The 11,841-nt window shown below is 45.9% G+C and overlaps 1 protein-coding gene across 1 annotated transcript; it reads right to left on the bottom strand.

Moving 5' to 3' along the window:
* Positions 1-5,704: 5,704 nt before the first annotated feature.
* On the bottom strand, positions 5,705-11,841 carry SLC35B1 (solute carrier family 35, member B1). The gene is made up of 9 exons (XM_006889314.1): positions 11,639-11,841; positions 10,507-10,610; positions 9,807-9,937; positions 9,472-9,502; positions 8,530-8,687; positions 7,484-7,610; positions 6,621-6,727; positions 6,302-6,455; positions 5,705-5,757 (listed from the first exon to the last, which is right to left on the bottom strand). The coding sequence occupies exons 1-9, from the start codon at positions 11,839-11,841 to the stop codon at positions 5,705-5,707; spliced, it is 1,068 nt and encodes a 355-aa protein (XP_006889376.1).

Genomic DNA, 11,841 nt, shown 5'->3' with positions numbered 1-11,841 from the left:
CTTTTTTAAATTTGGATTCAAAAGTCTCAGATGTTGTTTTTCCAGCTTTAAATCTCCCCCTAATACACGAGAGAACACGCTGTTAGCCTGTTTCTCAGTGAGCATCAGGACTAGGGCGAGATGTCATGTATTTATCAATCTGTCCACTAGGGAGTGTGGTAGCCTCCCTGTGTTTATTAATGCCTTCCTTCACCTGAAGGCACTCTGGTGGTGGTCTAGTGGGCAAGGACGGCGCTGCCAAACCCAAAGGTACAAGGTTTTAATTGCTCCTTGGGAGGTAGATAAGCAAATCACCTGTGTGATTTACAGTCCGTGAAAACCAGCTGGTGGGTCAGCTAGGAGTCACTTCCAACTCAACGGCAATGAGGGTTTCCCCCTCCCTCCACCTGTTTATGAAATCACATTTTTAGTTGGAACCCATCCTCAGTGAGCCCATTTTGGGGCTAGGTTTTACCCAAGCTTTCTTTCTAGGCTCTATGGTTCTTGTTGTGTACTGTCAACCCATCGCTAACCCTCTAATGGGTTTTTCACAGTAAATCGCACAGGAGGAGATTGTCCATCCCTCTCCCACGGAGGAGGTGTTGGGTTTGAATCGTGTTATTTTGAGATTGCAGCACAGCTTCTTACCACTAGGCCACCAGAGTTTATACCTGAACTGACATCCAGGAGACGAACAGACACCTTTGTTTGCTTCAGGAGGAAGAGAGGAAGGTGCTCCACAGAAGGATCTCTGAGAGATCTTGTTGGTTTTAGAGGCCCAGAGGTTCTGAGGTGGTTGGAGGAAGCAGCCTCCATGTAAATGATCCACCTCCTGTCCTGACTCCACTGTAGGGAACCCTCTGTAGTTCATGTTGGGCCAAAGGCCAACAGTTGCCTCCCCCAGAGAGCTCGTCCTAAAGTGTTGGCTGTGGGTGAGTGTAGCCTCCACTCTGGATGCCTGCCTCAAAGCACAGAGCAGTCCCAGTCAACAGTCCTTCAGTGCTAACCCTAAGGGGAACAGACAGACCCACACTGATTTGTCCTGTTGGCGTCAGAGGACTGAGTTGTGGGGTGCACAGGGGCCAGGCACTGTAGGCCTTCGGTAGCAATTCACAGTAAGCTTGCAACAAGCAGTGTCTGGGTAAGAGAAGTGCTGGTAGACTCCAAACAGACCCCAGAGGGGGTTTACTTTGCTTCTTTTAGGACAAAAACTGTCCTCTTTCTTCGTACAGGCTCCTTTTCTGGGGCCAAACATCCCAGTTCACAGCAGCTGGTGGCTTAGGAAGGGACAAGAAGAAGCCATTTTCCTACCTTATGTGACTCGCTGATTTGTGGATCCCTGCAGTTCCTCAGCACTGCTTTCTGCTGCTTCACTTTGCTCCCTCAGAGCCCATCACAGTTTCCTTGTTGTATCTGGGGGGAGAATTGGAATGATCGCTTGTTTACACAACCATCTTCCCAGAACTCCTCTAATTTTCCTCCCTCAAATGTCCTAACTTGAACAAATGAAAAGCCAGCATACCTGTGCCAACCCTCAAAAATGTATTACAAAATTCTACTAGATCAGGAAATCCAAAAGGCTAGGAATTATTGACTTAGCTCACTTAAGATTAAAGAGCTGACTGACCTCTGCCTTGTGGGAAGCCAGAGATTCAGCCCGGCTCTGGCTCTAGCGCAGTCGCAGTGTGTGACCTTCAGCTGGTGCACTTAGGTGGGTTTCAGGCTTGCCGATCCAAATATGGGATCACTTGTCTCTTGCCCAACCTTCCCCTGAGTGTGTTCTAAGGAGAAAATCTTCTAAGGAGTTTTGAAGGTGCTCTAGTAGTGCAGTGGTTCAATCAGTGAGCTGCTAACCGAAACTTCGGTGTTTTTTACACACCAGACACTCCATAGGAGAAATATGCAGTAGTCTGCTCCAGCAAAGATTTATGAAGATTTCGGAAACCTTTACGGGTGGTTGTACTCTCCTACAGAGTCACTATTAGTTGGAATTGACTTGATGGTATGTATGAGTTTGCTTTGGGTTAAAGAGCTTTGGGGAAAGAGCTCTATAAATATATGAGATTGCTGTTCCTGAAGACAGCTGGTGTGTTTGCAGTGGGAAGGGCTGAATGATCCTGCAGAGACTCAGGACAATTTCTCTGCCTGGGCATCTGGGGAAAATGACCAGTACCACTCATAAAACGTGCAAACTGTTCTCCTGGCAAGCAGGGCCAGATGGCAGAAGCAATGGGCCTCGGAGGAGTTTCATTTTCCTCCCTTGGAGGGCACAGGTCCAAGACACAACTGGAATTCTGGAACCTCAAGTTCTAGTTCTTCTATCAGAGGCCTAGTGCAGGTCACCTGATTTTCTCTCAGTTTTATTTTTTCCTTCTCTGAAAGGGACAGGTCAATTGGTTCTGTTCTTTTTTATCAGGCTATTGTTACAGGACTGTGGAAAAATATATAATCCATTCCTAAACACACTACTTTCTAGATTAATGTTTTGCCTTCACATAAATTCCTGGTGACTCGACATATCTGAGTAAGACTCCATAAGGCTTTCTTGCCTTAACCTTTACAGAAGCACACTGCCAGGCTTCTCTTGCAAAGTACCACTGGGGGGGGGGGCGGGTTGAACGGCTAACCTTTAGATTCATGCCACCTCGGGACATACTTTATAGATCGTCCACAGTTTAACACCTGGAACTTTCTTTTTTTTTTTAATGCATATATTGTTGTTATGTGCCGTCGAGTCGTTTCCGACTCATAGCGACCCTATGCACAACAGCCCTAAACCCTGCTCTATCCTGCGCCAACCGCACTGCCTCTGACACACCCATCCCGATTACCCCAGTCACCGAATCAATCCATCTCATAGAGGGGCTTCCCCTCCTGCGCCATCAAAAATTCTTTTGTTACTATTAATTTCAATGAACATCTACAGAGATTTTGGAATTCCATTCATTCATTGTTGCACTTTTCTCCCCACCCACCCCACCCCTACCCCCAGTTAGTGCCTTTCCTTGACAAGCAAAAGACAAACTCCTTCATTGGTACACAATCCCCTCCCACACCCCGCACATCCCCACTCCTGCCCCAAGTATACTCCACTCTGCAACCCCTCATTCCGGACTCTTATGATAATCATAATGCCCTAAAATATATTAATTTTAAACTATTTTCTCCCTCATCGGCTTCAGTGCAGTAAACATAATTTATCCAGTTTTTCTCAGTCTTACCCCCACCCCAATGTCAGCCTCATTCTACAACAGTGGCACCATATAATATTTGTCCTTTTGTGACTGAGGTATTTCACTTAATTCTTTCTTAAACAATGTAAAATTTGTGCCTTTCAATGTTTAATGCCAAGATTGCCTTTCTTTTGTCCCCTAAATCACATTTGTGGGTCATTTCCTTTTCACTAGGCTGAGGCGTTAAGGAAATGCGTGATCACTTTACCATCTGCCTGAGCATGGACATTGAAGGAGGTAGACCCAAAGCTTTGGCCAAAGTTGACAGAAGTACAATAGGCCCCAAACCGAAGTGTTTGGGGAAATGTGTGTGCTGGTTCACTCCCTTCCGTACATAGTTGAGAATTAACTGCAGATGGAAGTCCTTTGATCTTTAGAAACCTGAAACATCGGGCTGCCCAGGGTTAGCTGATGAACCACATTTTGTTTGAACGTGTCTGGTATTTTAGTTATCAACCCAATTATAACTTAACAGTATTACAACTCTAGAAACATTGGGCATTTTCAGTTCCCATGATCCTGCAGTACAGTATGCTACCCTGAATAAACTGTCCACCTACATTTTCCAGTATCTTCACAAGGACATTTTGTTTGCTGCCCACATGAATTGACCTGAGGCAGGATCATGGGCTGAAAGAGGTAAGAGCTAGCCAGTTAAAATTCCCATTTTCCACTTGGCAACAAAGTTAAAGCTCCATTTTCTCTTACTTTCATCTTCCTACACTCTCAAGCTCAAGCTTCGCCTTGTCTGGACATCTCCCCTCTAAACTCCCTAAACTCTATAATCACCCTCCCTAAACTCCTAGCTACAAAGATTTGCCTGCCTCCCTGTTAGACTCTGCATCCCCTCAAGGGCTGGTCTCACTCAACCTTGAACTCTCAGCATGTACACAGAGGAAGGAAATGCAGGTGAATGAACAGGTGACTCAATGAATCAATCTATCAGAACTGAACTCCCAGCCCACCATGGCCAAGACGTGCCAGCTTTATGAGCTGTTTCTCTAGTATCAGGTGAGTGAACTTAACTGTTAAAAGCTTATCTCACTTGTGATGACTAGTATTAGGCATATTTAAGCCAGCTAGTTTGGGATGACAGGGGTTAGGGATGGGAGAATTGGTCTGATAGGTGGAGAAATTGCTTCCTGTCAGAAAAACAGGCCCAAATAAGGAATGCTCATCAGCCAGCCCTCTTTTGTGAACATGGCCCTAAGCACCTAACAAATACATTGTGGACAATGATCAGCCCCAACAGAGAAGAAAGTTAATTTATGCAGCCTTCAGGCTGGGGGGTAAAAAAAGGAATGGGGAAGGGGTGGAGAAAGGAAGGATGCTCAGACAGATGTATTTAAAAATCTCTTCTCTCAAGGAGGAGTTCAAAATGAGAGGAGGCCTTTAGGGGCAAAGCTGCAGCGACACTGGAGGCCCCAGGAGAGCGAGATGAGTGCAAGTGAGGCAGGGCTTGAAAGGCTTGGTGGGGGGTGCGAGGCAGGCGCTCAGGAAGGAGGCTGGGCTCCCATCTGGAGAGCTAAGGGGCTGGGGCTGCTGAACAGATGGAGTGAAAGTTGCAGCTGGTGGAAATGCACTTTCATGTGTAAAGTTTGATCCTTGGAGGATTGTAATCTCCAACTCTGAAAGCAGCAGTGGGCGGGTGGCTGTGCTCCATGCTCCGCCTTCTCCCCCTATTGCCACCCAAAAACTCGCCAGGGGCTCTGGGCCAGGACTCAGCCACCATGCATCCTTCCAGCAACCCTTTCAACAGGCAGAAGCTGGCAGAGCAACACCTTGGCACAGTCAGGATGGCAGAGGACTGTGATGCTTTAGCAGCTGAAGGGGGCAGGGGAATAGGAAGGATTAGTCCAGCCTCCCCAACAAAAACAAGGTGGACTGGCAACAGAAATGGAGGGAGTCAGGAAAAGTACATTCCCAGGTCTTCCAAAGCTCTTCTAAATAGAAGCTAGAGCTGCAGCTGAACCTGAGGTGGAGATGGCAGGAGGTGTGAAAACACAGCTGACTCTGAGGCTCACGGTTCATTTTCTTGAGGAAAGAATATACCTTTCTTTAGCTTTTTAAACTCACCTACTAGAGTTTTAAGAGATAAAGGGATTTTTATCTTCTATGGCTCTAACAGCTGCTACATGTCCTCGCACATTTTGTCCCTCACCACCCACTGGCACACAGGCCATGACCACAGCTGTAAATGAAAGTTCCTCCTTTAAAATGTCCATGTTCGTGGAGAATGATGCACATTAACCACTGAGAAAAGCAGCTTGGGTAAGTGGACACTATTTCAGCACAACTGTGCTCTAGGTCATCAGGAACAGGAACCACCAATTCTGTCCTGTTAAAACACAAGGGTGGGCTTTTTTTTTTTAAATAATATGATTTTATTTTTCTTTTTTTAAAAAAAGCTGGACAAGTCCCTTGTCCTGATTGAGTCCATTTCCCCAAGAGATAAGTTAAATATTTCTGGAGTGGAGGTAGTGTCCCCCTTCCTAGTGGGACGTCTTCTTGGCTCCTTTCCCAAACTTGGCATCAAGACCGAGACCTATAGAAAGAGGAAATGAGGTCAGCTTTAGAGGGAGAAATGAAACCCACCGATGATGAGGGATGGGGGAAGTTATCTTGGGCTTCTCCAAAATTGAAGCTTTAATATTAATTAACTTCAGAACACTGGTTCTATGTAACTTTCTTAGAGGAAATGGAACAGAATCAAGTAGGAAGACCCCCTAAAAATACAAAGTATCCCACCCAATACTGGCAATTATTTATATATAACTAAAATATTTTCTGCCCCTCAAAGCACAAGTCTTTTTGTTGTTGTTGTTGTTGTGTACCATCAAATTGGATCCAACTGGCACAGGAGCAGATTGTACCTCCTTCTCCAGGGAAGCACCTGGTGGATTTGAACTGCATGCCTTTGGGATAGCAGCGCAGCTTCTTGCCACTAGGCCACCAGAGCTCCCTCAATTATATATGTATTTTGAAAAGGTAACTATATAAACTTCCTAGACTTTCAACCAAATGGGAAAGTCTGAAGGTCACCTCACTGCCCCAGTGTGTGGCGGAGGCCTGCTCTGGAGGGAACCTACCCAGGAACACCAGCACGGTGCCCACCCACTGCATGGAGCTGATGGGGTTGGCAAAGAGGATCACAGAAGCTAAAATGGTAAAGAACTTTCGAGTTGTAGTGATGATGGAGCAGGTCAGGGGACCAAAGTACACAACTGTCATGAAGATAAAACTCTGGAGAGAGAAAAACGGGGGATTAGGCTGCTTCTCCACTGGCTGTCAGCAACAGAGCATCAGGGCAAATCTTCCCATCTCCCTTCTCCCAACCAGGTTGAGTTGTCTCAGGAAAACCAACTACCACAGTGGGAAAGCCAGGCCATCTCCCATCAAGGCACTCACTTGACCCAGGGCACTGGTCAGGCCGAAGAGCAGGATATTATAGATGATGGCAGGGTACCTCTCAGCAAAGCTCAAGAACTCCCAGAGCTCCCCAGTGAACAGGATTCCTATAGAAGAAAAGTCCAAAGATGAATACCACATCTTATTTGCTCAGCTCGAACATATACCTGCAGTCAGGTCACTCTGAAAGAGGGCTGAATGTGTAGAAGTATAAGGCTTGAGTCCACACAGTCCCATCATGCATGCTTCTCCTGCATTTTTCTCATGACAGTAACTAACAAAAGACTCGACTTTATAAGAAACACTTAAAAGTTATGTGTTACAAAAATAGCACAGCACCATGGCAGAGCTGTTGTGCAGATGCCATTTGTGCTTCCCCAGCTCCAGCCAACCCCTGGTCACCTCCAATCATGAGCAACCTCCTCCATTTAACCCCCAAGGCTGCACAAAAAACCCTTTCTACACGTGACAACATTTGAAAAAGATTCCAAAGTACTAATTTAAAAACAAATGCATTTATATTTGAGCTACATTCAGCAAACAGTGAAGTCTGTTTCCTGTGAACAACAAGCCAGTCCCCAGAGGGTAAGCTTCCAAGGTGCTCCCTGTGCTTTGCTCCTTGTATCCTCTAATATCATCAAGCAGAGGACTGCACTTTGGTGGTGACAGCAGGAAACAAGCAGATCTCATTGGTGAAAATTTCTCCAGAACTCAAGGGCCTGGACATAAGGCATCTTGGAACTGAGGCAGGCCCCTGAACTGGGTAAAGTTGGCAAATGGCAGTGGAGCCAGTTAGGAACAAAAGGACAAGGGTAGTCTGCCCTCTGGTGACACATGGGAAAAACAGCAGCACTGTTCCTTACCAGCTCCGAGCAGCAATGTCGACCAAAGGTTGATGTTCAACATCATGTGGTTGGAGCCTGTTTGGTAATGAGCCCGCATATGATCCTGGGAAACACCTGTTAGTCCATCCAATGTCAGAGACAAGAGCTGAAAAGAAAGGGTGCAGCCTGCAGAGAGGGACCACTAGGGTCCCTCCCTAACCCATCATCTTCCCTCTCAGGCTCCTCAAAAAGCCAAGGCCTTAAGAAAGAGTCCTCAGTACAACAGAATACCATTTGGCTAGTGGTGGGGGGTAGGGGTGACACTGGAATGAGAGGCTACATGAGTCATACGTTTATAGTACAATCATAGAGGGGTAGGAAGCCTCTGCTTCCCAATAAAATGTTTGAGAGCCCGGCGTGCAGTAGTCTAAAATAGGCTGTGGTGAGTCATACATATTCTTCAGTCTAGTCCTACCAGGTCAGCCTTTTGGCTTGGAGTAGTGTTCCCCAGGCCAGATTCTGAGGTCAAACTGCCTAGATTGGAATCCTTACTCTGCCACGTAATAGCCATGTGACTGTGGGCTAGTAACTCAAACTGTGTGTCTCAGCTTCGTCTCTAAAACGGGCACAGTAACACAAAAAAAAAATACAAAAAACAAACAAACAAAAAAAAAACGGGCACAGTAATACCTACATTCTAAAGCTATTGAAAACCTTAAAAGTTTTACTTGGAACAGTGCCTAACATATAGTAACCATTTTATTATGTTTAACGACAGCTTCCAGGTTTCTAGAAATGCGACAGTGGGAGACACAGTGCCTTATTTCTCTTTGTTCTCAAGTCTCACATAGTGACCACATACCAGGATTTAAACATAAGGCTCGGGGTCTTATTTTCCCCAGAAGCAGTAACAAAGTATTTCAGGATCCCCTTTGGCAAAACCAGGAAGCCTATCATAAGACACAAAGATCAGAAATAGCGGCATCTCCTTGAAACCATATAACTGACTTTCTGACTGCCCAGGTAGAGATAGCTGTCAGAAAATTTTGCTGGAAAAGTCTGCTGGCCCTGTTAGGATCACATACCAGGAGCAGCTCTCCATAGCCAATTGTGTGTTCTTCCATTCCAACTACCTTCTTGGGTTTGTACATGAAAAGGGCCACTCCAGCGACAATTAGCAACACACATAAGTACTTGGCTAGTGGGTACTTCTTCTTCAAGAGGGTCACCCCAAGGAGCATGACTACAGGAAAGAAACAGAGTGAGAAATCCAGGCACCTACAGGTGACTATCCATGAGGCACTATCTTCCACAAGCCAAAAGGAGACTCATGGAAGAAAATAATGCCCAAAACAGGAAGCCTAGAGTACAAAAGGTTAGGCTGGCACCTACATAGATTGTGCAACAGGCTGAGCAAAGAATGTGTGACAGAGAAAAGTAGAGAACAAAGGTGAAAAGTCCAGCAAGGAGCAGGATAAGAGTAAGGAGTGGTGGGGAAAAGAGCGGTTGAGAGAAAGCAGCAAAAGGTCAGGGTGTCTAACGCAGTGTACCAGGAGCCCCGGTGGCACAGTGTGTTGGGCTGCTAACCAAAAAGTCAGCTGTTCTTTCTGAATACTAATAAAAGCAAAGGTTTTGGAGTTCCTCTGAAAAAAAAAAAAAAAGTCAGCTGTTCAAATCCACCAGCTGCTGTACAGAAGAAAGATGGGCACTCTCTTCTTGGTTGCCATGAGTCAATGAACTGACCCAAGGACAGTAGGTTTAATATTTTAATGCAATGTAACCTCATGAAGACACAGAAAAAACTGATCATTTGAAGCAGATTAGGTCAACCTTAAGCTCCCATTAAAGAGTAAAAGCCTATTAACACTTTACAAGGTAAGTGATATATTTGACAGTACTGGGAAAGGGGGGAGGAGGAGGAGTCCTGATGAGATGAAGCCCAGAGGGAGGCACAGCTTTAACAGAAGAGGAGAGCGTTTGCTATGGAAAGAGTGAGGACAGTGAAGATGGGATCGTCTTCTGCTTACCTGGAATTGGCTTGCAGGATTTACCAAGGACCTGAAATTAAATTCAGAAATAATTTCTGAGCAACTGTGATGTGCCAGGTAGTGTGCTAAGTGCTGGAGTGAGGAAGATGAGTAAATGCGGGCGCTGTACTGGAGACCTCAGCTTAGGAAAGCAATGTTAGTACAGCCTAACCCACCATTACTAGATCCCCGCTCTACGATTCTACACTCTCAATTTCTCAAACACGCTCTTCTAGAGCTGTTCTCTTTGAAAAGAAGTCACCGACCTGTGGGAAGAAGTCTTGGTGCTTTTCAAACAACTTTTGAGCCAACCTTCATCCCACCCTGAGCTTCACCTGAGTTGGGTAGTTGACAAACTGTAATGCTGAGTTGCTGGAGACCATGGCACCCAGATAGGAGACAGAACAGGCAGCATAGAGCCAGCTCCGGGTACGATCCACCCTGGCAGTGTCAAAAAACTGGATCACTGGGAGAAAAACAAGAAAACATACAAGAGAAGCCTGGTGGAGCTAGGATGCACCAGTGAGCAAAAGATGAAGACACAGGAAAGGAAGCTTATTTTCCCAGTAAGATAAGAAACTCCCAAACAGCACAGGCTATTGCAGTCCACTTAGACTGGGAAATCAATCTCTGAAGATTATTTAACTCTTGAATCCCACTCAAACCTGGGGTAGCTGAGTAGGGAGTCAGTCATTCATTCCAAAGGGCTAACCAGCCCTGCCTCAGGGAGCGAAAAGAGAAACGCAAAAACATAAAGAAAAAGCCAAAGGGTTAAAAAAAAAAAGTTTACATATTCTCAACGGGGATCTGGGACACAAAAGACCCATTCTATGCATATTTTTTACTCAGAAGTTAGTCTAATTTAAGGAATATACTGCTTTACTCCATCTCAAAGCCATGAGTTTAATAAACTACAGAGAGGCGGGGTGAGCACTAAAATGGTGCTACATCCTAAGGCTGAATCATCACATCGCCTACTGCCCAGGGTGGAGGGGAGCAGGGCACACACACATCAGGACCCATCTAAGTACTCACAGATCTTGGCAAATACAGCATTGATCACACACTGGATGAAGACTAAAGTTAAGGCAAAGGTGAATGTCTCTTGCTTGGGTCCCTCTCCATACTTTCCTCTTGTTCTAATAAAACAAAGGAGGAATAAAATAAAACTAAGGAATTAATATCTTTCCTTCACTGTAATTTAGTAAATCCAGAGCTTTGAATATATCTTTCTGGATGGAAGAGTTAAGGATCATTCTTTTCACCAATAAATGGTGCCTATTTTTATTTAATCTAAAAACTACACAAGATGCCTAGTAGTGGCCTAGTGGTTAGGACATTGTGCTGCCAACCCAAAGGCATGCTGTTCCAATCCCTTGATGGCTCTGTTGAGAAAAGTGGGCAATCTCCTCCCATGTGATTTACAGTCACTGAAAACCCACTGGAGGGTCAGCTTTTTTTTTTTTTTTTTTTTTAGCTTTTTTAAAGTTATAAATTAGACATCCCACGGTCTGATTCTCTAGCCTGTTATTGTTGTTAGGTGCCATCAAGTAGGAATCACTCAAAGCTGACCCTCTAGCGGGTTCTCAGAGACAGTAAACCTCACATGAGAAGACTGCCAATCCCACGGAGCAGCAGGTGTATTCGAACCTTCTGGACGGTCAACACAACTCCTTACCACTAAGCCACCAGAGCTCCCTGTCCCCTAACTTAGAAATATAAATGTCCATGATGAATAGTGATAGACAAACGTGGACAATTTTACGGTGAAACCAGGAACCCAAGTGAAGACAGCAAGACCGAGGAAGGAATAATCAAATATACAAGCAGTTGGAGCTTACAAAAAGAAACTGGCCTAGATCACAGACTCTCTGGATGTAGAAATAAGTCTGTGAAATCTAGGTTCTTAACGCCTAACCGGTTTGGGGGTGGGGACGGCAAGGGAAGAGAAAGAAAGCAGGTCTTGAGAATCCAGAGACCAATCCTCACGTTCTGGAATTCCCGGACGGCTCAGTCCAGGCTGCAGAAGCAGCGGGCTACTAAGGGCTGACAAGCAGGAAAGCCTAAAGTCCGGGGCTAGAAGCCTGTGAATGGGGCCCACAGGCTGGAGAGGGGGCGACGGGATTGGGATGAGAGGGCTGTCTTTTAACCCCGGGGATCTGCTCACATCTTTTCCTGCAGTATCCCATAATAGAAATAGCAGACAAAGACGCCCAGGAAGCAGAGCGGCAGGCGCAGCCGGTCGGGCACCAAGGAGCTGCTAGCGGCCATGAGACGCCCGGACGAGCCGACTGGAGCTCCGCTTATAGCCGGCAGCGGCGGCAGCGACAGCTCCAGTCGGACATCGCCGACCGGCGGCAAGGGCCTCAT

Source organism: Elephantulus edwardii, unplaced genomic scaffold (assembly GCF_000299155.1).
Source record: "Elephantulus edwardii isolate Elephantulus edwardi_28Jun2011 unplaced genomic scaffold, EleEdw1.0 scaffold00077, whole genome shotgun sequence".
Lineage (NCBI taxonomy): Eukaryota > Metazoa > Chordata > Mammalia > Macroscelidea > Macroscelididae > Elephantulus > Elephantulus edwardii.
This window is presented reverse-complemented; position numbering and strand designations above follow the sequence as displayed.

Bases quoted from the DNA above. Each gene is read 5' to 3' on its own strand.
- SLC35B1 (XM_006889314.1), bottom strand. From the start codon at position 11,841: ATGAGGCCCTTGCCGCCGGTCGGCGATGTCCGACTGGAGCTGTCGCTG. The intron at 9,503-9,806 runs GTGAAGCTCAGG...ATTTAATTTCAG, and splicing joins TTGTCAACTACCCAACTCAG to GTCCTTGGTAAATCCTGCAA. The intron at 6,456-6,620 runs GTGAGTGCCTTG...TTCTCTCTCCAG, and splicing joins TGACCAGTGCCCTGGGTCAA to AGTTTTATCTTCATGACAGT.